The 25,737-nt window shown below is 74.3% G+C and overlaps 1 protein-coding gene across 1 annotated transcript in view; it reads right to left on the bottom strand.

The window, feature by feature from the left end:
* The window catches only part of ZNF541 (zinc finger protein 541), a 37,292-nt gene extending 33,287 nt beyond the window's left edge, over positions 1-4,005 (bottom strand). The window contains exons 1-3 of the mRNA XM_048501723.1: positions 3,689-4,005; positions 915-2,628; positions 328-386 (exon numbers count right to left, since the gene is read on the bottom strand). Coding sequence (XP_048357680.1) covers positions 328-386; positions 915-2,628; positions 3,689-4,005 — 2,090 coding nt within the window. The remainder of the gene's footprint in view (positions 1-327; positions 387-914; positions 2,629-3,688) is intronic.
* Between the last annotated feature and the right edge of the window lie 21,732 nt (positions 4,006-25,737).

Raw genomic sequence — 25,737 nt, 5'->3', positions numbered from 1 at the left:
TAATAATCGAGCCCAGCCACCCAGGCCAGCCTAGATGTGTGTGTGTGTGTGTGGGGGGGGACTCTGCGTGTGCCCACAGAGAGGGCTCTGAGTGCCACCTCTGGCACCCGTGCCATAGGTTCGCCACCACTGCTCTTTGGGTAGGGGAGCGCTTCTGCAGAGCGTCCAGATGACCCTAGTAAACCTCTGGCAGAGACCAGATGAAACCCAGCTCTGACAGATTCATGTACAATTTTAACTGGGCACATTGGGGGGCGGGGCGGGGGGGATGAGTGATGGGAATCCTTCTTGCATCAATTTTAAGCACTGTTAAATCTCTATCCTTACCATCCAGGGGGAATGTGTTCTTCCCTCACTGCATTAGTAAAGCTGTAGATATTTCCACCCTGTGGTTAAAGAAACGAAACACATTTAAATGTTTTAAAGCATTCCTCTTCAAACTGACTCTTAGGCACCTTCCACACACACAAAATAATGCATTTTCAAACCACTTTCACAACTGTTTGCAGTGGATTTTGCTATTCTGCACAGCTTCAAAGAGCACTGAAAGCAGTTTGAATGCATTATTCTGCATGTGCAGAATGAGCCTTACAATTCTACTTCCCTTGGGAACCGTCAATGTCCTTTTCAAACAGTAACGATGGCTTTTTAATCCGTTTTCTTTCACTCTGCATCCTGTATTTCAGGCAGCACGGAGGCCTGGCCTTTCCATTTGGCCCCAGGACAGCCCTTGATCCCAACCAACCCCCTGACTTCAATAGCCCCCCCCCCCCCGCCATTTTCTCCCACATAGGATACCGGCAAAGGACCCTCGCTCCCTCGTTGCCAGCATAAGCAGTTGATGGAGGCCTTGAGGGAACCCCCTCCCCTTAATAAAAACAACAACACCTAAATAAAATACTGCTTGGACGTGCCTGAATCCTGTTGAAAATGGTCATCTTTGGTTTTGCTCCCGCCTCACTGTTGAAGGAAGGGCTAGGTAAAGAAAAAGATGCCATGGCCACTTGACTGGGAGAAGCCACGGAAGAGACGTCAAACTTCAGCTTCTCCTTCCGGCGGGGCCGCCCGCTGCGAGAATGGCCTCTGCTTCCAGACCCTTTAGCGCAAGCCTTGTTCTTCTCTGTCGTGGTCAAAGGGGGACAGTCACTCTCCAGCGGCTTCCCATACGTATGGTTTCCTGGGGTGTTTTCATAAGCTACGGACTGTGGTTGGTTGGGACCGGAGAAGTCTGCGAAACCCAAGCACCCTTTCAAGATTCTGGGGTGCTTGGCCTGAGAACCAGCGTCCGTGCTGAGAGAAGGTGACGGGAAGGACTGCGGAGGGGTGCCTGGCTGCAGCCCTTCTTTCTCGCTGTCAGATGAAAAGTCTTTCTCAAACTGGGCCAAGGACCTTTTCATGCACAGGAGGGATCTTTTGCGTTCTGTAGGCTCTGCCAGCGGGCGGCACAGATCCACCTGCTGCTGGAACACAGCCGGAAACGGCTTCGCGACTGCCTGCTCGGGCTCGGAAGCGGACGCCTGCGGCGAAGACACCAGCTGAGTGTGGGATAGGATGTGCTGCGATTTGGTGATCCTCTGGAAGAGGTGGCCCTGGACTTGCAGCTGATCCTGGCTGACAGAGGATTCCTGGGATTTCATGAAGAGCTGCCTGAAGAGGGGCCCGGCTTCACCCTTCTGCAGCAGGCTCGGCTTCTGGGCTTCCGGGAACCTAGCTGCTGGCCTGAAGACCTCTTCGAAGCAATGGAGCTTTGGCTCCCCAGGGATCTCCCCTTGTGTCTTTAAGAGTGAAGGAGTGAAGGGCTGCTCAAAGGTTGGTGTCTGAGAGGGTCCCGCCAGCCCTTGAGAAACATCCTGGGCTGCAACAGGCGACGTCTGAGCCACATAAGAGCTGTTTCCTTTGCTTTTGGTGCAGGTGGGGGGCACGTTTCTGGCCCATTGGAAACTGCTGCTTGGCTGTTGAGCGGTTGTAGGAATCTTCTGTCCTCTGAACAATGGAAATCGAGGAACGCCGCCGTCTGCCCAATACTCCAGGGCTGTGTTTTCTAAAGGGCACTGGGGCTCTGGACGAGGCTGCTGGTCCGGCACATTTGCACTGTTTTCTGCAGATCCAAGGACAGGCAAGTTCCCAGGATTTATAAAGTTATACACACTGGAAGAAACTGTGTTCTTTTGACAATAAATATCCTTCGTGGCTTTATCGCCAGTGAGTTTAGTAGATGCAGCGGCATTTGTGGAGGTGCAAGAAATCTGGCCGCATTCAGAAATGGATGGCTGCAAGGAACCCTTGGAGTCAGATTCAGACGGTGACGGAGCCAATGGAAGCTTCTGGCTGACTAAACTGTTCACGATACACCTCAGCAAATCTCTGTTGGGCAGGAGGGAATTATTAGGGACTTGAGGGTCGGGGTGAAAGGCAACTCTTTCAGCAGCTCTCGTACTGCTAGGCGGATCCCGGGAATTGTGTGCAGGCAGCGAGCTCTCGCATCCCTCGTCATCCTTCAACAACCTGAAGCTGTGGTGCATTTCGTAATGCCGGCGCAATGAGCGATAGTCAGAATAACTCTTGCTGCAGCCTTGTTCTATGCAAAGGAACGGCTTGGTTTTTTGGTGCGTTAGCATATGGCCGCTCCTGAGGTTTAAAAACAAAATCTTGAAAAGTGATCAGAACGCAGAGAAGAGGGTCAGTCTTAAAAACGTTATTACTATGAACAAATTTCTATTTTGGACAATTTCCACTTATTATCTATATCTACAAAGCAATTTTGTAATTGTGGTGGTGTTAAGATTGCATCTTAACAAGTACAACAACAATAATAAAACACACAACAGCAAAGATTATTAAAAGAAGGCAATTTTATCCTCTGCTCTGAAAGGGGGAGGGGAAGGGACAAACACAAAACACGTGGTAATCCCATTACTTCTCCTTCAAACATAATCCCAACAATATGCCACTGTGCTATATGAAATAAGCTCTTGGTAAAACCACAGTGTACCCACAAATCACCTGTCGACACCAAAGGCCCACCCTCCTTTTCTGAGAATGAGACTTTCCCCAAAATCACAAAATGGGTTACAAACCTCTATCTTCAACACAAATTGCCTACTGGTCTCTAAAATACTTCTGGATGGAGTATTCCCGTAAAACCCAAAAGCTTACTATGCAACACAGCTGGTCTAATAAACTAGTGGTATCTGAGCCTTTGTGTTTCTCATTTGTGTTCATGCAGCATGCTTGCCTCCTCAATGCGAACAACTCTATCATAGTTCTGGTGGGTTTTCTGGGTTGTGGTCTGGTGGATCTTGTTCCTAACATTTCGCCTGCATCTGTGGCTGGCATCTTCAGAGGGAAGTCTGTTGCACACTGTGTCCAGAGAGAAGGGAATGTTTGGGGTATATACTGTCCATGTCCCAGGGTGGGGAACCAATCAGTAAGTGTTTGGGTGGAACTTGTTATGCAAAGATGTGATTGATAGTATTGTATTGCGGGTGAACCAGTTCAATCAAGCCTTCAACAACTCTATCATAACTTTTGGCATTTCCTTAATTGGGAGGTGCATTCTATTACTACCGAATGTATGCATTCTACATCTGGTGTTAAGAACCCGGAACAACAGACCAGATCCCTACAGTAGCAATAACTCTAATTTATACATTTAAAATATTTTTTTAATTGGCAAACTGATACCTACAGGTGGTCTTGCCGCTTAAATGCTTTGCTGCAGATCTTACAGACGTGTTTTCGCTCCTGGCTGTGAGTCACATAATGTTTGCTGAGAGAACTGGTGCTACTGAACACCTTCCCACACAGGTTGCAGTCCAGGAAAGGGGCTTGAGGGGAACTCTGCTGGTGTTTTCCTTTCCTTCCACTGCCAGAAGAGGTTCTGCCTCCGGGATTCACATCTTTAGGCGCTGAAGGGTTAGGAAGCCCCAATTCTAAATAAGTAAAGACAGATTTATGTTCACAGGCTGGGCGAGTGTAAGTTCGCGGAGTTGAAATCTCAGCCATGGACTCACTGGGCAACCCCACCCAAAATATGAGCTGTGAATTCGAATCTCTCTCTCAGAATCGGTCTAAGGCTGTGAAAGCTCAGAAAAAGCAGTGCACAAATGCAAAGTATCACTTCCTGTTTTTTTTCCTCGGGTTTAAACCCTCCCCATTGCATGTCCGGTGGGGGCAGGCGTTCCTGTGCACCCACACAGGCACAGCCTGCATTGAATGCTGGCAAGCTGCAAGCCAGCCGAAGCCCGGGAAAGAAAGTCTCGCCTCTTGGGAGACCTGCTTTGCGAGAGGTGAGACTTTCTTTCCCGGGCTTTGGTTGGCTTGCAGGCTGGAGGCAGGGCTTGGGGAAGTGAGGCCACGGCCCTGGGGGGGTGGGGGCGGCCTCCACCCTGAGCCCCCTCCGAACTCTTCCCATAAAAATTCTATACCTACGTCCCTGCCCACCAGGGATTTAAAACAGCAGTAAAATCCTAAAAGGCACCAACGTGAAATTGCCAAAGGGCCTGCCTTTGTAGCAGAACCTCTGATTTCACGGCAACTCCAATTCAGCTGCTTCAGCACCAAATCAAGTGCTCAGCTGATACATCACTTCAGCAAATTAAGTGAAATTAAAGCAAGCAGCCATTTCCTCCAAAAATGGAACCACAAGAAGGTGAACCTTGCAGTTAATTCAGCATTATTACTCCTAGCCAACAAAAAAGATCAGTCTTGGCCCAATATCAGCATCCACCTGTCATTCTTACTTGCACACTGCTGCCTTTGTGCCTCTACATTTTATTGATTTTTAACAAAATGTGTCTAAATTATTCTGTGTTCGTTTATAAGAACATAAGAAAGAGCCTGCTGGATCAGATCACAGTCCAATCTAGTCCAGCGCTCTGCTACTCGCAGTGGCCCACCAGGTGCCTTTGGGAGCTCACCTGCAGGAGGTGAAAGCAATGGCCTTCTGCTGCTGCTGCTGCTCCTGAGCACCTGGTCGGCTAAGGCATTTGCAATCTCAGATCAAAGAGGATCATGATTGGTAGCCATAAATCGACTTCTCCTCCATAAATCTGTCCAAGCCCCTTTTAAAGCTATCCAGGTTAGTGGCCATCACCACCTCCGGTGGCAGCATATTCCAACACCAATCACACGTTACATGAAGAAATGTTTCCTTTTATTAGTCCTAATTCTTCCCCCTCAGCATTTTCAATGTATGCCCCCTGGTTCTATATCTCCACTGTTGCCGCTTTCTTCATTTAAAAACATTGCTAGGGTACAAGATTTCCAGCAGCCCTAACCTAGGTAGACTAGGCTGGACCAGGGATCTGCAACCTGCGGCTCTCCAGATGTTCATGGACTACAAATCCCACCAGCCCCTGCCAGCACGGCCAATTGAATTTCCTGCCTTGTGTCAAGGATTAGATGACCCTGGATGTCTCTTCCAGCTCTACATTTCTACGTTTCTAATGCGCACAGAGCTAAATAACATCACCTGATAATTGCTGCACTGTTAAAAGGACAGTGGGAGGGCCCAGTTTATAAAGCCTGTAAAAGTAACCTTTATACATTTTAGGCCAATTTGTTTTATTAAAGGCCAATGATGTCAGCCCTGAAAAGTTTATGCTGAAACCTCTGACCAAAGGAAGCCTATTGATCAAAATCCACCTTAGGCGCTGCTTCTACCTTAGTGGCATTTAAAACAGGAAACTCCCCTCTAATTAAGATGTTAGGAAAACTGCCTCCCTCTTTGGTGAGAGCGGCAAAAATTCTGCAGAGGGTGTTTCCTTATCCAGGCTGTAACTAAAAGGAAACTAGGCAGAAGGGAGGAACCATTATCAGTATCATATTGTAGTGCAGTGATGGCAAACCTTTTCAAGACCGAGTGCCCAAATTGCAACCCAAAACCCACTTATTTATCGCAAAGTGCCAACACGGCAATTTAACCTGAGTACTGAGGTTTTAGTTTAGAAAAAACGGTTGACTCCGAAGTGTGCGTTACTGGGGAGTGAGCTTGGTGGTAGTCAGTGGCTTTGCTTTGAAGCAACCATGCATATCTTCCAACGAGTGAATCACGACCCTAGGAAGGTTTACTCAGAAGCAAGTCACATTGCCAGCAACCGAGCTTACTCCCAGGTAAAGGATCATGCTTTAGTTCTTTGCATGAAAATCAGTGGGGGGCTTTAAATTATGGGTTACCTCCGCACAAAGCTTCTCCAAAACTTGGGGTCTCACCGGTTTTAGTAACGCGCTAATAAAATCCCGAAAGCTCCAGTGGCTCCAGGCCGAAAGCCTAGGATGGTAGGGACTTTCTGTTTAGCGTGGTGCCCCCACAGAGAGGGCTCTGAGTGCCACCTCTGGCACCTGTGCCATAGGTTCGCCACCACTGTTGTAGTGTAATAACGATCTATGACAGTAATTATCTAGTATCTTTCTATCCATAGAGCTATAAATGCCTAATGGAGCTCTACAGACAAATAAAGTTGATGCCACCGGCTCAAGATTTTTACCAGGTGAGTCAAATTCAGGGGTCCCAAAGCTTTTTGAACCTACAGGCACAGTTTAAGTTCTGACACAGCATGGTAGGCACAGCAATAAAAATAATTCCACAAAACGGGTGCCAAAGTAATTTCGAAAACACAGTGCTGTGGTAGCTACAGGTGCCAAAGTAACATTTTAAAAAATCGGCATAGCCAGTCAAACTTCTGGTTCTCAATTAGAAGCTTCACTGGGCAACATCCCCACTTGTCCCGTTGCCAGGCACCGAAGGATGTGTGCTCCACAGTGCTCATGGCAACACGTTGGGGGCCAACTGTACTAGTGGGTAAAGCAAGCCATTTAAGCATCAGGCCTGCGTCTAAACCAGTGGTGGCAAACCTATGGCACGGGTGCCAGAGGTGGCACTCAGAGCCCTCTCTGTGGGCACGTGCAAACAGAGTCCGCCCCCCCCCCACTCATCTAGGCTGGTCTGGGCTGCTGGGGTCAATTATTAGCATTAAACCTAAGACCTAGTTTTGGGGAAGCAGTGTAGGTAACCCTGTTAAGTGCTGTTAAAACCCACTGATTTTCATGAGAAGAACTAAAGTGCAATCCTTTACCTGGGAGTAAGCTTGCTTGTTGGCAATGGGCCTTGCTTCTGAGTAAATCCTCCTAGTGTCGTGATTCACCCATTGGAAGAATTGCACGGTTGCTTCAAAGCAAAGCCACCGACTACCACCAAGCTTACTCCCGAGTAACGAACACCTTGGAGTCAACCATTTTTTCTTAACTAAAACCTCAGTATTGAGATTAAATTGCTGTGTTGGCACTTTGCAATAAATAAGTGGGTTTTGGGTTGCAGTTTGGGCATTCGGTCTCAAAAAGGTTCGCCATCACTGGTCTAAACTGTTTCCAGCAGTTTGCTTCGTTTCCCACCACTTACTGAAAGTGCTACTGCTTTCATTTATCCTTTGAGGATTTCTGTCTTCACTTGGTATTCCAAAATTTCAACTGTTTATTCAATGCACCATTATGAAGCCCCGCGCCTCATCTACGTCCTGAAAAGTAATTTATGAGTGCAGAGTATGGGATACAGCGGTACTGCAGAAACGGCAGCGCGCACACACACACATAGTCTGACTGGCTCCCAGAAGAACAGCTGAAGTTTTTGGACCCAAAATGTCTTTAGTTTGACAACTCCCCCTTAAAAAAACCCCCAAAGTATAAAATAAAACAAAATTCAGTGGCAGAACTTTAAAGAATCTGGAACGGAGTGAAGGAAAGAACAACTTATATGTGGCCAGATCAATGGAAATTTATTTTATTAGCTTTACAGATCCCTCTTTACTATTATGCTCAGGTAAAGGTATTACCAGTCCAATCTCATTAGAGCCGTGGTGGTGAACCTTTGGCACTCCAGATGTTATGGACTACAATTCCCTGGGGGGGGGGTGGGGGGGGGGGGGGGTGGGGGGGGGGGGGGGTGGGGGGGGGGGGGGGTGGGGGGGGGGGGGGGTGGGGGGGGGGGGGGGTGGGGGGGGGGGGGGGTGGGGGGGGGGGGGGGTGGGGGGGGGGGGGGGTGGGGGGGGGGGGGGGTGGGGGGGGGGGGGGGTGGGGGGGGGGGGGGGTGGGGGGGGGGGGGGGTGGGGGGGGGGGGGGGTGGGGGGGGGGGGGGGTGGGGGGGGGGGGGGGTGGGGGGGGGGGGGGGTGGGGGGGGGGGGGGGTGGGGGGGGGGGGGGGTGGGGGGGGGGGGGGGTGGGGGGGGGGGGGGGTGGGGGGGGGGGGGGGTGGGGGGGGGGGGGGGTGGGGGGGGGGGGGGGTGGGGGGGGGGGGGGGTGGGGGGGGGGGGGGGTGGGGGGGGGGGGGGGTGGGGGGGGGGGGGGGTGGGGGGGGGGGGGGGTGGGGGGGGGGGGGGGTGGGGGGGGGGGGGGGTGGGGGGGGGGGGGGGTGGGGGGGGGGGGGGGTGGGGGGGGGGGGGGGTGGGGGGGGGGGGGGGTGGGGGGGGGGGGGGGTGGGGGGGGGGGGGGGTGGGGGGGGGGGGGGGTGGGGGGGGGGGGGGGTGGGGGGGGGGGGGGGTGGGGGGGGGGGGGGGTGGGGGGGGGGGGGGGTGGGGGGGGGGGGGGGTGGGGGGGGGGGGGGGTGGGGGGGGGGGGGGGTGGGGGGGGGGGGGGGTGGGGGGGGGGGGGGGTGGGGGGGGGGGGGGGTGGGGGGGGGGGGGGGTGGGGGGGGGGGGGGGTGGGGGGGGGGGGGGGTGGGGGGGGGGGGGGGTGGGGGGGGGGGGGGGTGGGGGGGGGGGGGGGTGGGGGGGGGGGGGGGTGGGGGGGGGGGGGGGTGGGGGGGGGGGGGGGTGGGGGGGGGGGGGGGTGGGGGGGGGGGGGGGTGGGGGGGGGGGGGGGTGGGGGGGGGGGGGGGTGGGGGGGGGGGGGGGTGGGGGGGGGGGGGGGTGGGGGGGGGGGGGGGTGGGGGGGGGGGGGGGTGGGGGGGGGGGGGGGTGGGGGGGGGGGGGGGTGGGGGGGGGGGGGGGTGGGGGGGGGGGGGGGTGGGGGGGGGGGGGGGTGGGGGGGGGGGGGGGTGGGGGGGGGGGGGGGTGGGGGGGGGGGGGGGTGGGGGGGGGGGGGGGTGGGGGGGGGGGGGGGTGGGGGGGGGGGGGGGTGGGGGGGGGGGGGGGTGGGGGGGGGGGGGGGTGGGGGGGGGGGGGGGTGGGGGGGGGGGGGGGTGGGGGGGGGGGGGGGTGGGGGGGGGGGGGGGTGGGGGGGGGGGGGGGTGGGGGGGGGGGGGGGTGGGGGGGGGGGGGGGTGGGGGGGGGGGGGGGTGGGGGGGGGGGGGGGTGGGGGGGGGGGGGGGTGGGGGGGGGGGGGGGTGGGGGGGGGGGGGGGTGGGGGGGGGGGGGGGTGGGGGGGGGGGGGGGTGGGGGGGGGGGGGGGTGGGGGGGGGGGGGGGTGGGGGGGGGGGGGGGTGGGGGGGGGGGGGGGTGGGGGGGGGGGGGGGTGGGGGGGGGGGGGGGTGGGGGGGGGGGGGGGTGGGGGGGGGGGGGGGTGGGGGGGGGGGGGGGTGGGGGGGGGGGGGGGTGGGGGGGGGGGGGGGTGGGGGGGGGGGGGGGTGGGGGGGGGGGGGGGTGGGGGGGGGGGGGGGTGGGGGGGGGGGGGGGTGGGGGGGGGGGGGGGTGGGGGGGGGGGGGGGTGGGGGGGGGGGGGGGTGGGGGGGGGGGGGGGTGGGGGGGGGGGGGGGTGGGGGGGGGGGGGGGTGGGGGGGGGGGGGGGTGGGGGGGGGGGGGGGTGGGGGGGGGGGGGGGTGGGGGGGGGGGGGGGTGGGGGGGGGGGGGGGTGGGGGGGGGGGGGGGTGGGGGGGGGGGGGGGTGGGGGGGGGGGGGGGTGGGGGGGGGGGGGGGTGGGGGGGGGGGGGGGTGGGGGGGGGGGGGGGTGGGGGGGGGGGGGGGTGGGGGGGGGGGGGGGTGGGGGGGGGGGGGGGTGGGGGGGGGGGGGGGTGGGGGGGGGGGGGGGTGGGGGGGGGGGGGGGTGGGGGGGGGGGGGGGTGGGGGGGGGGGGGGGTGGGGGGGGGGGGGGGTGGGGGGGGGGGGGGGTGGGGGGGGGGGGGGGTGGGGGGGGGGGGGGGTGGGGGGGGGGGGGGGTGGGGGGGGGGGGGGGTGGGGGGGGGGGGGGGTGGGGGGGGGGGGGGGTGGGGGGGGGGGGGGGTGGGGGGGGGGGGGGGTGGGGGGGGGGGGGGGTGGGGGGGGGGGGGGGTGGGGGGGGGGGGGGGTGGGGGGGGGGGGGGGTGGGGGGGGGGGGGGGTGGGGGGGGGGGGGGGTGGGGGGGGGGGGGGGTGGGGGGGGGGGGGGGTGGGGGGGGGGGGGGGTGGGGGGGGGGGGGGGTGGGGGGGGGGGGGGGTGGGGGGGGGGGGGGGTGGGGGGGGGGGGGGGTGGGGGGGGGGGGGGGTGGGGGGGGGGGGGGGTGGGGGGGGGGGGGGGTGGGGGGGGGGGGGGGTGGGGGGGGGGGGGGGTGGGGGGGGGGGGGGGTGGGGGGGGGGGGGGGTGGGGGGGGGGGGGGGTGGGGGGGGGGGGGGGTGGGGGGGGGGGGGGGTGGGGGGGGGGGGGGGTGGGGGGGGGGGGGGGTGGGGGGGGGGGGGGGTGGGGGGGGGGGGGGGTGGGGGGGGGGGGGGGTGGGGGGGGGGGGGGGTGGGGGGGGGGGGGGGTGGGGGGGGGGGGGGGTGGGGGGGGGGGGGGGTGGGGGGGGGGGGGGGTGGGGGGGGGGGGGGGTGGGGGGGGGGGGGGGTGGGGGGGGGGGGGGGTGGGGGGGGGGGGGGGTGGGGGGGGGGGGGGGTGGGGGGGGGGGGGGGTGGGGGGGGGGGGGGGTGGGGGGGGGGGGGGGTGGGGGGGGGGGGGGGTGGGGGGGGGGGGGGGTGGGGGGGGGGGGGGGTGGGGGGGGGGGGGGGTGGGGGGGGGGGGGGGTGGGGGGGGGGGGGGGTGGGGGGGGGGGGGGGTGGGGGGGGGGGGGGGTGGGGGGGGGGGGGGGTGGGGGGGGGGGGGGGTGGGGGGGGGGGGGGGTGGGGGGGGGGGGGGGTGGGGGGGGGGGGGGGTGGGGGGGGGGGGGGGTGGGGGGGGGGGGGGGTGGGGGGGGGGGGGGGTGGGGGGGGGGGGGGGTGGGGGGGGGGGGGGGTGGGGGGGGGGGGGGGTGGGGGGGGGGGGGGGTGGGGGGGGGGGGGGGTGGGGGGGGGGGGGGGTGGGGGGGGGGGGGGGTGGGGGGGGGGGGGGGTGGGGGGGGGGGGGGGTGGGGGGGGGGGGGGGTGGGGGGGGGGGGGGGTGGGGGGGGGGGGGGGTGGGGGGGGGGGGGGGTGGGGGGGGGGGGGGGTGGGGGGGGGGGGGGGTGGGGGGGGGGGGGGGTGGGGGGGGGGGGGGGTGGGGGGGGGGGGGGGTGGGGGGGGGGGGGGGTGGGGGGGGGGGGGGGTGGGGGGGGGGGGGGGTGGGGGGGGGGGGGGGTGGGGGGGGGGGGGGGTGGGGGGGGGGGGGGGTGGGGGGGGGGGGGGGTGGGGGGGGGGGGGGGTGGGGGGGGGGGGGGGTGGGGGGGGGGGGGGGTGGGGGGGGGGGGGGGTGGGGGGGGGGGGGGGTGGGGGGGGGGGGGGGTGGGGGGGGGGGGGGGTGGGGGGGGGGGGGGGTGGGGGGGGGGGGGGGTGGGGGGGGGGGGGGGTGGGGGGGGGGGGGGGTGGGGGGGGGGGGGGGTGGGGGGGGGGGGGGGTGGGGGGGGGGGGGGGTGGGGGGGGGGGGGGGTGGGGGGGGGGGGGGGTGGGGGGGGGGGGGGGTGGGGGGGGGGGGGGGTGGGGGGGGGGGGGGGTGGGGGGGGGGGGGGGTGGGGGGGGGGGGGGGTGGGGGGGGGGGGGGGTGGGGGGGGGGGGGGGTGGGGGGGGGGGGGGGTGGGGGGGGGGGGGGGTGGGGGGGGGGGGGGGTGGGGGGGGGGGGGGGTGGGGGGGGGGGGGGGTGGGGGGGGGGGGGGGTGGGGGGGGGGGGGGGTGGGGGGGGGGGGGGGTGGGGGGGGGGGGGGGTGGGGGGGGGGGGGGGTGGGGGGGGGGGGGGGTGGGGGGGGGGGGGGGTGGGGGGGGGGGGGGGTGGGGGGGGGGGGGGGTGGGGGGGGGGGGGGGTGGGGGGGGGGGGGGGTGGGGGGGGGGGGGGGTGGGGGGGGGGGGGGGTGGGGGGGGGGGGGGGTGGGGGGGGGGGGGGGTGGGGGGGGGGGGGGGTGGGGGGGGGGGGGGGTGGGGGGGGGGGGGGGTGGGGGGGGGGGGGGGTGGGGGGGGGGGGGGGTGGGGGGGGGGGGGGGTGGGGGGGGGGGGGGGTGGGGGGGGGGGGGGGTGGGGGGGGGGGGGGGTGGGGGGGGGGGGGGGTGGGGGGGGGGGGGGGTGGGGGGGGGGGGGGGTGGGGGGGGGGGGGGGTGGGGGGGGGGGGGGGTGGGGGGGGGGGGGGGTGGGGGGGGGGGGGGGTGGGGGGGGGGGGGGGTGGGGGGGGGGGGGGGTGGGGGGGGGGGGGGGTGGGGGGGGGGGGGGGTGGGGGGGGGGGGGGGTGGGGGGGGGGGGGGGTGGGGGGGGGGGGGGGTGGGGGGGGGGGGGGGTGGGGGGGGGGGGGGGTGGGGGGGGGGGGGGGTGGGGGGGGGGGGGGGTGGGGGGGGGGGGGGGTGGGGGGGGGGGGGGGTGGGGGGGGGGGGGGGTGGGGGGGGGGGGGGGTGGGGGGGGGGGGGGGTGGGGGGGGGGGGGGGTGGGGGGGGGGGGGGGTGGGGGGGGGGGGGGGTGGGGGGGGGGGGGGGTGGGGGGGGGGGGGGGTGGGGGGGGGGGGGGGTGGGGGGGGGGGGGGGTGGGGGGGGGGGGGGGTGGGGGGGGGGGGGGGTGGGGGGGGGGGGGGGTGGGGGGGGGGGGGGGTGGGGGGGGGGGGGGGTGGGGGGGGGGGGGGGTGGGGGGGGGGGGGGGTGGGGGGGGGGGGGGGTGGGGGGGGGGGGGGGTGGGGGGGGGGGGGGGTGGGGGGGGGGGGGGGTGGGGGGGGGGGGGGGTGGGGGGGGGGGGGGGTGGGGGGGGGGGGGGGTGGGGGGGGGGGGGGGTGGGGGGGGGGGGGGGTGGGGGGGGGGGGGGGTGGGGGGGGGGGGGGGTGGGGGGGGGGGGGGGTGGGGGGGGGGGGGGGTGGGGGGGGGGGGGGGTGGGGGGGGGGGGGGGTGGGGGGGGGGGGGGGTGGGGGGGGGGGGGGGTGGGGGGGGGGGGGGGTGGGGGGGGGGGGGGGTGGGGGGGGGGGGGGGTGGGGGGGGGGGGGGGTGGGGGGGGGGGGGGGTGGGGGGGGGGGGGGGTGGGGGGGGGGGGGGGTGGGGGGGGGGGGGGGTGGGGGGGGGGGGGGGTGGGGGGGGGGGGGGGTGGGGGGGGGGGGGGGTGGGGGGGGGGGGGGGTGGGGGGGGGGGGGGGTGGGGGGGGGGGGGGGTGGGGGGGGGGGGGGGTGGGGGGGGGGGGGGGTGGGGGGGGGGGGGGGTGGGGGGGGGGGGGGGTGGGGGGGGGGGGGGGTGGGGGGGGGGGGGGGTGGGGGGGGGGGGGGGTGGGGGGGGGGGGGGGTGGGGGGGGGGGGGGGTGGGGGGGGGGGGGGGTGGGGGGGGGGGGGGGTGGGGGGGGGGGGGGGTGGGGGGGGGGGGGGGTGGGGGGGGGGGGGGGTGGGGGGGGGGGGGGGTGGGGGGGGGGGGGGGTGGGGGGGGGGGGGGGTGGGGGGGGGGGGGGGTGGGGGGGGGGGGGGGTGGGGGGGGGGGGGGGTGGGGGGGGGGGGGGGTGGGGGGGGGGGGGGGTGGGGGGGGGGGGGGGTGGGGGGGGGGGGGGGTGGGGGGGGGGGGGGGTGGGGGGGGGGGGGGGTGGGGGGGGGGGGGGGTGGGGGGGGGGGGGGGTGGGGGGGGGGGGGGGTGGGGGGGGGGGGGGGTGGGGGGGGGGGGGGGTGGGGGGGGGGGGGGGTGGGGGGGGGGGGGGGTGGGGGGGGGGGGGGGTGGGGGGGGGGGGGGGTGGGGGGGGGGGGGGGTGGGGGGGGGGGGGGGTGGGGGGGGGGGGGGGTGGGGGGGGGGGGGGGTGGGGGGGGGGGGGGGTGGGGGGGGGGGGGGGTGGGGGGGGGGGGGGGTGGGGGGGGGGGGGGGTGGGGGGGGGGGGGGGTGGGGGGGGGGGGGGGTGGGGGGGGGGGGGGGTGGGGGGGGGGGGGGGTGGGGGGGGGGGGGGGTGGGGGGGGGGGGGGGTGGGGGGGGGGGGGGGTGGGGGGGGGGGGGGGTGGGGGGGGGGGGGGGTGGGGGGGGGGGGGGGTGGGGGGGGGGGGGGGTGGGGGGGGGGGGGGGTGGGGGGGGGGGGGGGTGGGGGGGGGGGGGGGTGGGGGGGGGGGGGGGTGGGGGGGGGGGGGGGTGGGGGGGGGGGGGGGTGGGGGGGGGGGGGGGTGGGGGGGGGGGGGGGTGGGGGGGGGGGGGGGTGGGGGGGGGGGGGGGTGGGGGGGGGGGGGGGTGGGGGGGGGGGGGGGTGGGGGGGGGGGGGGGTGGGGGGGGGGGGGGGTGGGGGGGGGGGGGGGTGGGGGGGGGGGGGGGTGGGGGGGGGGGGGGGTGGGGGGGGGGGGGGGTGGGGGGGGGGGGGGGTGGGGGGGGGGGGGGGTGGGGGGGGGGGGGGGTGGGGGGGGGGGGGGGTGGGGGGGGGGGGGGGTGGGGGGGGGGGGGGGTGGGGGGGGGGGGGGGTGGGGGGGGGGGGGGGTGGGGGGGGGGGGGGGTGGGGGGGGGGGGGGGTGGGGGGGGGGGGGGGTGGGGGGGGGGGGGGGTGGGGGGGGGGGGGGGTGGGGGGGGGGGGGGGTGGGGGGGGGGGGGGGTGGGGGGGGGGGGGGGTGGGGGGGGGGGGGGGTGGGGGGGGGGGGGGGTGGGGGGGGGGGGGGGTGGGGGGGGGGGGGGGTGGGGGGGGGGGGGGGTGGGGGGGGGGGGGGGTGGGGGGGGGGGGGGGTGGGGGGGGGGGGGGGTGGGGGGGGGGGGGGGTGGGGGGGGGGGGGGGTGGGGGGGGGGGGGGGTGGGGGGGGGGGGGGGTGGGGGGGGGGGGGGGTGGGGGGGGGGGGGGGTGGGGGGGGGGGGGGGTGGGGGGGGGGGGGGGTGGGGGGGGGGGGGGGTGGGGGGGGGGGGGGGTGGGGGGGGGGGGGGGTGGGGGGGGGGGGGGGTGGGGGGGGGGGGGGGTGGGGGGGGGGGGGGGTGGGGGGGGGGGGGGGTGGGGGGGGGGGGGGGTGGGGGGGGGGGGGGGTGGGGGGGGGGGGGGGTGGGGGGGGGGGGGGGTGGGGGGGGGGGGGGGTGGGGGGGGGGGGGGGTGGGGGGGGGGGGGGGTGGGGGGGGGGGGGGGTGGGGGGGGGGGGGGGTGGGGGGGGGGGGGGGTGGGGGGGGGGGGGGGTGGGGGGGGGGGGGGGTGGGGGGGGGGGGGGGTGGGGGGGGGGGGGGGTGGGGGGGGGGGGGGGTGGGGGGGGGGGGGGGTGGGGGGGGGGGGGGGTGGGGGGGGGGGGGGGTGGGGGGGGGGGGGGGTGGGGGGGGGGGGGGGTGGGGGGGGGGGGGGGTGGGGGGGGGGGGGGGTGGGGGGGGGGGGGGGTGGGGGGGGGGGGGGGTGGGGGGGGGGGGGGGTGGGGGGGGGGGGGGGTGGGGGGGGGGGGGGGTGGGGGGGGGGGGGGGTGGGGGGGGGGGGGGGTGGGGGGGGGGGGGGGTGGGGGGGGGGGGGGGTGGGGGGGGGGGGGGGTGGGGGGGGGGGGGGGTGGGGGGGGGGGGGGGTGGGGGGGGGGGGGGGTGGGGGGGGGGGGGGGTGGGGGGGGGGGGGGGTGGGGGGGGGGGGGGGTGGGGGGGGGGGGGGGTGGGGGGGGGGGGGGGTGGGGGGGGGGGGGGGTGGGGGGGGGGGGGGGTGGGGGGGGGGGGGGGTGGGGGGGGGGGGGGGTGGGGGGGGGGGGGGGTGGGGGGGGGGGGGGGTGGGGGGGGGGGGGGGTGGGGGGGGGGGGGGGTGGGGGGGGGGGGGGGTGGGGGGGGGGGGGGGTGGGGGGGGGGGGGGGTGGGGGGGGGGGGGGGTGGGGGGGGGGGGGGGTGGGGGGGGGGGGGGGTGGGGGGGGGGGGGGGTGGGGGGGGGGGGGGGTGGGGGGGGGGGGGGGTGGGGGGGGGGGGGGGTGGGGGGGGGGGGGGGTGGGGGGGGGGGGGGGTGGGGGGGGGGGGGGGTGGGGGGGGGGGGGGGTGGGGGGGGGGGGGGGTGGGGGGGGGGGGGGGTGGGGGGGGGGGGGGGTGGGGGGGGGGGGGGGTGGGGGGGGGGGGGGGTGGGGGGGGGGGGGGGTGGGGGGGGGGGGGGGTGGGGGGGGGGGGGGGTGGGGGGGGGGGGGGGTGGGGGGGGGGGGGGGTGGGGGGGGGGGGGGGTGGGGGGGGGGGGGGGTGGGGGGGGGGGGGGGTGGGGGGGGGGGGGGGTGGGGGGGGGGGGGGGTGGGGGGGGGGGGGGGTGGGGGGGGGGGGGGGTGGGGGGGGGGGGGGGTGGGGGGGGGGGGGGGTGGGGGGGGGGGGGGGTGGGGGGGGGGGGGGGTGGGGGGGGGGGGGGGTGGGGGGGGGGGGGGGTGGGGGGGGGGGGGGGTGGGGGGGGGGGGGGGTGGGGGGGGGGGGGGGTGGGGGGGGGGGGGGGTGGGGGGGGGGGGGGGTGGGGGGGGGGGGGGGTGGGGGGGGGGGGGGGTGGGGGGGGGGGGGGGTGGGGGGGGGGGGGGGTGGGGGGGGGGGGGGGTGGGGGGGGGGGGGGGTGGGGGGGGGGGGGGGTGGGGGGGGGGGGGGGTGGGGGGGGGGGGGGGTGGGGGGGGGGGGGGGTGGGGGGGGGGGGGGGTGGGGGGGGGGGGGGGTGGGGGGGGGGGGGGGTGGGGGGGGGGGGGGGTGGGGGGGGGGGGGGGTGGGGGGGGGGGGGGGTGGGGGGGGGGGGGGGTGGGGGGGGGGGGGGGTGGGGGGGGGGGGGGGTGGGGGGGGGGGGGGGTGGGGGGGGGGGGGGGTGGGGGGGGGGGGGGGTGGGGGGGGGGGGGGGTGGGGGGGGGGGGGGGTGGGGGGGGGGGGGGGTGGGGGGGGGGGGGGGTGGGGGGGGGGGGGGGTGGGGGGGGGGGGGGGTGGGGGGGGGGGGGGGTGGGGGGGGGGGGGGGTGGGGGGGGGGGGGGGTGGGGGGGGGGGGGGGTGGGGGGGGGGGGGGGTGGGGGGGGGGGGGGGTGGGGGGGGGGGGGGGTGGGGGGGGGGGGGGGTGGGGGGGGGGGGGGGTGGGGGGGGGGGGGGGTGGGGGGGGGGGGGGGTGGGGGGGGGGGGGGGTGGGGGGGGGGGGGGGTGGGGGGGGGGGGGGGTGGGGGGGGGGGGGGGTGGGGGGGGGGGGGGGTGGGGGGGGGGGGGGGTGGGGGGGGGGGGGGGTGGGGGGGGGGGGGGGTGGGGGGGGGGGGGGGTGGGGGGGGGGGGGGGTGGGGGGGGGGGGGGGTGGGGGGGGGGGGGGGTGGGGGGGGGGGGGGGTGGGGGGGGGGGGGGGTGGGGGGGGGGGGGGGTGGGGGGGGGGGGGGGTGGGGGGGGGGGGGGGTGGGGGGGGGGGGGGGTGGGGGGGGGGGGGGGTGGGGGGGGGGGGGGGTGGGGGGGGGGGGGGGTGGGGGGGGGGGGGGGTGGGGGGGGGGGGGGGTGGGGGGGGGGGGGGGTGGGGGGGGGGGGGGGTGGGGGGGGGGGGGGGTGGGGGGGGGGGGGGGTGGGGGGGGGGGGGGGTGGGGGGGGGGGGGGGTGGGGGGGGGGGGGGGTGGGGGGGGGGGGGGGTGGGGGGGGGGGGGGGTGGGGGGGGGGGGGGGTGGGGGGGGGGGGGGGTGGGGGGGGGGGGGGGTGGGGGGGGGGGGGGGTGGGGGGGGGGGGGGGTGGGGGGGGGGGGGGGTGGGGGGGGGGGGGGGTGGGGGGGGGGGGGGGTGGGGGGGGGGGGGGGTGGGGGGGGGGGGGGGTGGGGGGGGGGGGGGGTGGGGGGGGGGGGGGGTGGGGGGGGGGGGGGGTGGGGGGGGGGGGGGGTGGGGGGGGGGGGGGGTGGGGGGGGGGGGGGGTGGGGGGGGGGGGGGGTGGGGGGGGGGGGGGGTGGGGGGGGGGGGGGGTGGGGGGGGGGGGGGGTGGGGGGGGGGGGGGGTGGGGGGGGGGGGGGGTGGGGGGGGGGGGGGGTGGGGGGGGGGGGGGGTGGGGGGGGGGGGGGGTGGGGGGGGGGGGGGGTGGGGGGGGGGGGGGGTGGGGGGGGGGGGGGGTGGGGGGGGGGGGGGGTGGGGGGGGGGGGGGGTGGGGGGGGGGGGGGGTGGGGGGGGGGGGGGGTGGGGGGGGGGGGGGGTGGGGGGGGGGGGGGGTGGGGGGGGGGGGGGGTGGGGGGGGGGGGGGGTGGGGGGGGGGGGGGGTGGGGGGGGGGGGGGGTGGGGGGGGGGGGGGGTGGGGGGGGGGGGGGGTGGGGGGGGGGGGGGGTGGGGGGGGGGGGGGGTGGGGGGGGGGGGGGGTGGGGGGGGGGGGGGGTGGGGGGGGGGGGGGGTGGGGGGGGGGGGGGGTGGGGGGGGGGGGGGGTGGGGGGGGGGGGGGGTGGGGGGGGGGGGGGGTGGGGGGGGGGGGGGGTGGGGGGGGGGGGGGGTGGGGGGGGGGGGGGGTGGGGGGGGGGGGGGGTGGGGGGGGGGGGGGGTGGGGGGGGGGGGGGGTGGGGGGGGGGGGGGGTGGGGGGGGGGGGGGGTGGGGGGGGGGGGGGGTGGGGGGGGGGGGGGGTGGGGGGGGGGGGGGGTGGGGGGGGGGGGGGGTGGGGGGGGGGGGGGGTGGGGGGGGGGGGGGGTGGGGGGGGGGGGGGGTGGGGGGGGGGGGGGGTGGGGGGGGGGGGGGGTGGGGGGGGGGGGGGGTGGGGGGGGGGGGGGGTGGGGGGGGGGGGGGGTGGGGGGGGGGGGGGGTGGGGGGGGGGGGGGGTGGGGGGGGGGGGGGGTGGGGGGGGGGGGGGGTGGGGGGGGGGGGGGGTGGGGGGGGGGGGGGGTGGGGGGGGGGGGGGGTGGGGGGGGGGGGGGGTGGGGGGGGGGGGGGGTGGGGGGGGGGGGGGGTGGGGGGGGGGGGGGGTGGGGGGGGGGGGGGGTGGGGGGGGGGGGGGGTGGGGGGGGGGGGGGGTGGGGGGGGGGGGGGGTGGGGGGGGGGGGGGGTGGGGGGGGGGGGGGGTGGGGGGGGGGGGGGGTGGGGGGGGGGGGGGGTGGGGGGGGGGGGGGGTGGGGGGGGGGGGGGGTGGGGGGGGGGGGGGGTGGGGGGGGGGGGGGGTGGGGGGGGGGGGGGGTGGGGGGGGGGGGGGGTGGGGGGGGGGGGGGGTGGGGGGGGGGGGGGGTGGGGGGGGGGGGGGGTGGGGGGGGGGGGGGGTGGGGGGGGGGGGGGGTGGGGGGGGGGGGGGGTGGGGGGGGGGGGGGGTGGGGGGGGGGGGGGGTGGGGGGGGGGGGGGGTGGGGGGGGGGGGGGGTGGGGGGGGGGGGGGGTGGGGGGGGGGGGGGGTGGGGGGGGGGGGGGGTGGGGGGGGGGGGGGGTGGGGGGGGGGGGGGGTGGGGGGGGGGGGGGGTGGGGGGGGGGGGGGGTGGGGGGGGGGGGGGGTGGGGGGGGGGGGGGGTGGGGGGGGGGGGGGGTGGGGGGGGGGGGGGGTGGGGGGGGGGGGGGGTGGGGGGGGGGGGGGGTGGGGGGGGGGGGGGGTGGGGGGGGGGGGGGGTGGGGGGGGGGGGGGGTGGGGGGGGGGGGGGGTGGGGGGGGGGGGGGGTGGGGGGGGGGGGGGGTGGGGGGGGGGGGGGGTGGGGGGGGGGGGGGGTGGGGGGGGGGGGGGGTGGGGGGGGGGGGGGGTGGGGGGGGGGGGGGGTGGGGGGGGGGGGGGGTGGGGGGGGGGGGGGGTGGGGGGGGGGGGGGGTGGGGGGGGGGGGGGGTGGGGGGGGGGGGGGGTGGGGGGGGGGGGGGGTGGGGGGGGGGGGGGGTGGGGGGGGGGGGGGGTGGGGGGGGGGGGGGGTGGGGGGGGGGGGGGGTGGGGGGGGGGGGGGGTGGGGGGGGGGGGGGGTGGGGGGGGGGGGGGGTGGGGGGGGGGGGGGGTGGGGGGGGGGGGGGGTGGGGGGGGGGGGGGGTGGGGGGGGGGGGGGGTGGGGGGGGGGGGGGGTGGGGGGGGGGGGGGGTGGGGGGGGGGGGGGGTGGGGGGGGGGGGGGGTGGGGGGGGGGGGGGGTGGGGGGGGGGGGGGGTGGGGGGGGGGGGGGGTGGGGGGGGGGGGGGGTGGGGGGGGGGGGGGGTGGGGGGGGGGGGGGGTGGGGGGGGGGGGGGGTGGGGGGGGGGGGGGGTGGGGGGGGGGGGGGGTGGGGGGGGGGGGGGGTGGGGGGGGGGGGGGGTGGGGGGGGGGGGGGGTGGGGGGGGGGGGGGGTGGGGGGGGGGGGGGGTGGGGGGGGGGGGGGGTGGGGGGGGGGGGGGGTGGGGGGGGGGGGGGGTGGGGGGGGGGGGGGGTGGGGGGGGGGGGGGGTGGGGGGGGGGGGGGGTGGGGGGGGGGGGGGGTGGGGGGGGGGGGGGGTGGGGGGGGGGGGGGGTGGGGGGGGGGGGGGGTGGGGGGGGGGGGGGGTGGGGGGGGGGGGGGGTGGGGGGGGGGGGGGGTGGGGGGGGGGGGGGGTGGGGGGGGGGGGGGGTGGGGGGGGGGGGGGGTGGGGGGGGGGGGGGGTGGGGGGGGGGGGGGGTGGGGGGGGGGGGGGGTGGGGGGGGGGGGGGGTGGGGGGGGGGGGGGGTGGGGGGGGGGGGGGGTGGGGGGGGGGGGGGGTGGGGGGGGGGGGGGGTGGGGGGGGGGGGGGGTGGGGGGGGGGGGGGGTGGGGGGGGGGGGGGGTGGGGGGGGGGGGGGGTGGGGGGGGGGGGGGGTGGGGGGGGGGGGGGGTGGGGGGGGGGGGGGGTGGGGGGGGGGGGGGGTGGGGGGGGGGGGGGGTGGGGGGGGGGGGGGGTGGGGGGGGGGGGGGGTGGGGGGGGGGGGGGGTGGGGGGGGGGGGGGGTGGGGGGGGGGGGGGGTGGGGGGGGGGGGGGGTGGGGGGGGGGGGGGGTGGGGGGGGGGGGGGGTGGGGGGGGGGGGGGGTGGGGGGGGGGGGGGGTGGGGGGGGGGGGGGGTGGGGGGGGGGGGGGGTGGGGGGGGGGGGGGGTGGGGGGGGGGGGGGGTGGGGGGGGGGGGGGGTGGGGGGGGGGGGGGGTGGGGGGGGGGGGGGGTGGGGGGGGGGGGGGGTGGGGGGGGGGGGGGGTGGGGGGGGGGGGGGGTGGGGGGGGGGGGGGGTGGGGGGGGGGGGGGGTGGGGGGGGGGGGGGGTGGGGGGGGGGGGGGGTGGGGGGGGGGGGGGGTGGGGGGGGGGGGGGGTGGGGGGGGGGGGGGGTGGGGGGGGGGGGGGGTGGGGGGGGGGGGGGGTGGGGGGGGGGGGGGGTGGGGGGGGGGGGGGGTGGGGGGGGGGGGGGGTGGGGGGGGGGGGGGGTGGGGGGGGGGGGGGGTGGGGGGGGGGGGGGGTGGGGGGGGGGGGGGGTGGGGGGGGGGGGGGGTGGGGGGGGGGGGGGGTGGGGGGGGGGGGGGGTGGGGGGGGGGGGGGGTGGGGGGGGGGGGGGGTGGGGGGGGGGGGGGGTGGGGGGGGGGGGGGGTGGGGGGGGGGGGGGGTGGGGGGGGGGGGGGGTGGGGGGGGGGGGGGGTGGGGGGGGGGGGGGGTGGGGGGGGGGGGGGGTGGGGGGGGGGGGGGGTGGGGGGGGGGGGGGGTGGGGGGGGGGGGGGGTGGGGGGGGGGGGGGGTGGGGGGGGGGGGGGGTGGGGGGGGGGGGGGGTGGGGGGGGGGGGGGGTGGGGGGGGGGGGGGGTGGGGGGGGGGGGGGGTGGGGGGGGGGGGGGGTGGGGGGGGGGGGGGGTGGGGGGGGGGGGGGGTGGGGGGGGGGGGGGGTGGGGGGGGGGGGGGGTGGGGGGGGGGGGGGGTGGGGGGGGGGGGGGGTGGGGGGGGGGGGGGGTGGGGGGGGGGGGGGGTGGGGGGGGGGGGGGGTGGGGGGGGGGGGGGGTGGGGGGGGGGGGGGGTGGGGGGGGGGGGGGGTGGGGGGGGGGGGGGGTGGGGGGGGGGGGGGGTGGGGGGGGGGGGGGGTGGGGGGGGGGGGGGGTGGGGGGGGGGGGGGGTGGGGGGGGGGGGGGGTGGGGGGGGGGGGGGGTGGGGGGGGGGGGGGGTGGGGGGGGGGGGGGGTGGGGGGGGGGGGGGGTGGGGGGGGGGGGGGGTGGGGGGGGGGGGGGGTGGGGGGGGGGGGGGGTGGGGGGGGGGGGGGGTGGGGGGGGGGGGGGGTGGGGGGGGGGGGGGGTGGGGGGGGGGGGGGGTGGGGGGGGGGGGGGGTGGGGGGGGGGGGGGGTGGGGGGGGGGGGGGGTGGGGGGGGGGGGGGGTGGGGGGGGGGGGGGGTGGGGGGGGGGGGGGGTGGGGGGGGGGGGGGGTGGGGGGGGGGGGGGGTGGGGGGGGGGGGGGGTGGGGGGGGGGGGGGGTGGGGGGGGGGGGGGGTGGGGGGGGGGGGGGGTGGGGGGGGGGGGGGGTGGGGGGGGGGGGGGGTGGGGGGGGGGGGGGGTGGGGGGGGGGGGGGGTGGGGGGGGGGGGGGGTGGGGGGGGGGGGGGGTGGGGGGGGGGGGGGGTGGGGGGGGGGGGGGGTGGGGGGGGGGGGGGGTGGGGGGGGGGGGGGGTGGGGGGGGGGGGGGGTGGGGGGGGGGGGGGGTGGGGGGGGGGGGGGGTGGGGGGGGGGGGGGGTGGGGGGGAGGGGGGTATGGGGGGAGGGGGGGTGTGGGGGTGGGGGGGTGGGGGGGGGGGGGTGTGGGGGAGGGGGGGGGTGGGGGGGTGTGGGGGGGGGTGGGGGGGGGGGGGGGGGGGGGGGGGGGGGGGGGGGGGGGGGGGGGGTGGGGGGGGGGGGGGGTGGGGTGTGGGGGGCGGGGGGGGTGGGGGGGGTGAGGGTGGGGAGCCTTAGCTTAAGCGCCGCCATTTTGTTTGTGAGAAAAGTGGAGGGCGTATGAACAACAAAATAAAAACACACCCTTGAGCATGAACGGTGTTGAATTTTTACAGTTGAATGCAGGACGTTGTGACATATGACAGATACCCACATATTCATTTATTTTCTACAATTATTTTAAGGTGTTAGGGTGGGAGCCTTAGCTTAAGTGCCGCCATTTTGTTTGTGAGAAGTGGTGGCCGCTTAATTTTTTTTTCAATACATCCACACACATAAATAGGAATGAGGTTGAGTTGTTAGAGCATAGGAAGACGTTGACCGCAGAACTTTGCAATGGATATTATTGATAATTTAAATTTATTTATGAACTACATTTATAGGCCGTCCTTCCCTTTATGGGCTCAAAGTGGCTATCAACAATATATCTAAATACAATGTCACTATAAATACGATTAAACAAGATTTAAATTTCATATCGCTGTCAATAAATTAAATAAGATGTTCATGTATTAACTTATTTTATTGCATTTATTTATTTTATTTATTCATACCCCGCCTTCCTCCACAAAGTGGCTTACATCCTTCTCCCTCTCTTCAATATAATCCTTACGATAACCCTGTGAGGTAGGTTAGGTTGAGAGTGAGTGACTAGCAGCCAAGGTCACTGTTATGGATAACCCGCCAAGGTGATGTTATGGATAAAAGACAGAGGGAACGATTAGGCTGGTCTCAAGAGGGGCTGCCTTATCTTAGGCCCGTGGTGGCAAACCTATGGCACTCCAGCTGTTCGTGGACTACAATTCCCATCAGCCCCTGCCAGCATGGCCAATTAGCCATGTTGGCAGGGGCTGATGGGAATTGTAGTCCATGAACATCTGGAGTGCCATAGGTTCGCCACCACTGTCTTAGGCGCTGCCATTTTGTTTGGGAGATTTTTTTTTAATACAACTCCACACTTTTTTTAACACATCCAGACACGTTAAAAGGACTGAGGATGAATTGTTAGAGCATAGGAAAGGGGTGTCCAACTCTGGTTGCCCCAAATGTTCATGGACTACGATTCCCATCAGCCCCTCCCATTGTAGTCCATGAACAACTGGGGCAACCAGAGTTGGACACCCCTGGCACAGGAAGACATTTTGTGACAGATACCTACATACTACTTTTATTTTAATTGCATTTATTTATTCAATCCATTTATACCCCGCCTTCCTCCCAGGGACGTAGGTAAGGGGGGGTTTTCTCGGGTTCAATCCCCTCCCATTCAGTGGTGGGATCCAAAAATTTTAGTAACAGGTTCCCATGGTGATGGGATTCAAACTGTGGCGTAGCACCGATGGGGCTGGGCGGGGCACGACAGGGGCGTGGCGGGGCACAACAGGGGGTGGGGCATTCCTGGGCGGGGCTGTGGCAAGGACGCAGCCGCATGCAGGCGCAGGCTGCCACGCACGCTGGTGCACCTCCTGCTAGACTGCTTCAAGTTCTGCGCGCTGCTGCTGAGAGGAGGGGCGTAACTAAGGCAACAATCACGTGGCAAAATCACCAATTAGTAACCCCCTCTCGGCACACACAAATAATCAGTAACCTACTCTCGGGAACCTGTGAGAACCTGCTGGATCCCACCTCTGCTCCCATTACATGTCTGGCTTGCTTGAAACAATGCATGGAATGGAACAGCCGGAAAGCCCTCAATCACCGAACCCACCCCATTAAAAAAATCTATACCCACGTCATGGCTTCCTCCCCAGAGAGTCTTACATCCTCCTCCCACCCTTTGATTTTATCCTCATGACAACCCTGTGAGGTAGGTTAGGTTGAGAGTAGACGATTGATCCCCAATGTCACTAGGAGAGGTGATGTTACGTACGGAAGACAGGGGAGATGATTAGGCCATGGGGTTGTAGAGAATGGACACAAAAGGGGGAAACGAAGAGGGGTTTCCAAATGTGATGTTAAAACAGAAGAATGTTGATTGTTATGATGGGAGCTCTCCTTGGTGTACATAAGAAAGGAGGCAGTTGGGGGGGGGGGCGATTCAGTGTGAAGAGAACTAGGTAGAGAGGGGAAACAAAAATGTATTCAGCACAGCAGGATGGGGTGGGGGGGGGAGAAGGTTCAATCACAGTTTTCAACTCCCAGGTGGGGCATGGAGGGAATCTCCTGGTCTTATAGCTGACCTTCAGGCGAGAGATCAGTTGGTCTGGGAAAAATGGATGCTTTGGAGGTTTCACTGTGTGATATTATACTCCACTCCTTGTCTTTCCCTGATTCAGTCTTCCCCAGGCTCTACCCCAAAATCTCCAAGAATTTATCTTGCCAGAGTTGGCAACCTTGTGTGTATGTATGTACACACCCATTTATATCCTCCCTTTCCTAATGGTTCCAACAGTAGTTAATAAAATTAAAACCAGAAGAAAATATCGTTAAAGCTAGACACATACGCAAGGTTTAACAACTCTGGTTGGAAAGTTCTTAGAAGTTTTTGGGGCTGCGCCTCGGGAGAGCATGCTTTGGAGCATAGGTGTCAAACTCACGGCCCTCCAGATGTTATGAACTACACTTCCCACCATCCCCTGCCAGCATCATTCTGGCAGGGGATGATGGGAACTGTAGTCCATAATATCTGGAGGGCCGCAAGTTTGACATCTGTGCTTTGGAGGAAAGTGATCCCGGTAGAGTTTAATGCCACCCAGCCCACCCTCCAAAGCTGCTGTTTCCAGGAAACTGGTCCCGGTAGCTGCAACTTTGGGAGATCTCACCTGTTAAAGCAGCAACCCTAATGTACCACTGTGTGTTCAGCATTCTTCCATTGGCATGAAAGAGGCAGTTGAGAGGTAGAAATGGGC

Source organism: Sphaerodactylus townsendi, linkage group LG06, assembly GCF_021028975.2.
Source record: "Sphaerodactylus townsendi isolate TG3544 linkage group LG06, MPM_Stown_v2.3, whole genome shotgun sequence".
Taxonomy (NCBI): Eukaryota; Metazoa; Chordata; class Lepidosauria; order Squamata; family Sphaerodactylidae; genus Sphaerodactylus; species Sphaerodactylus townsendi.
Note: the sequence above shows the minus strand (reverse complement) of the source record. Positions and strands in the feature narration are given on the sequence as shown.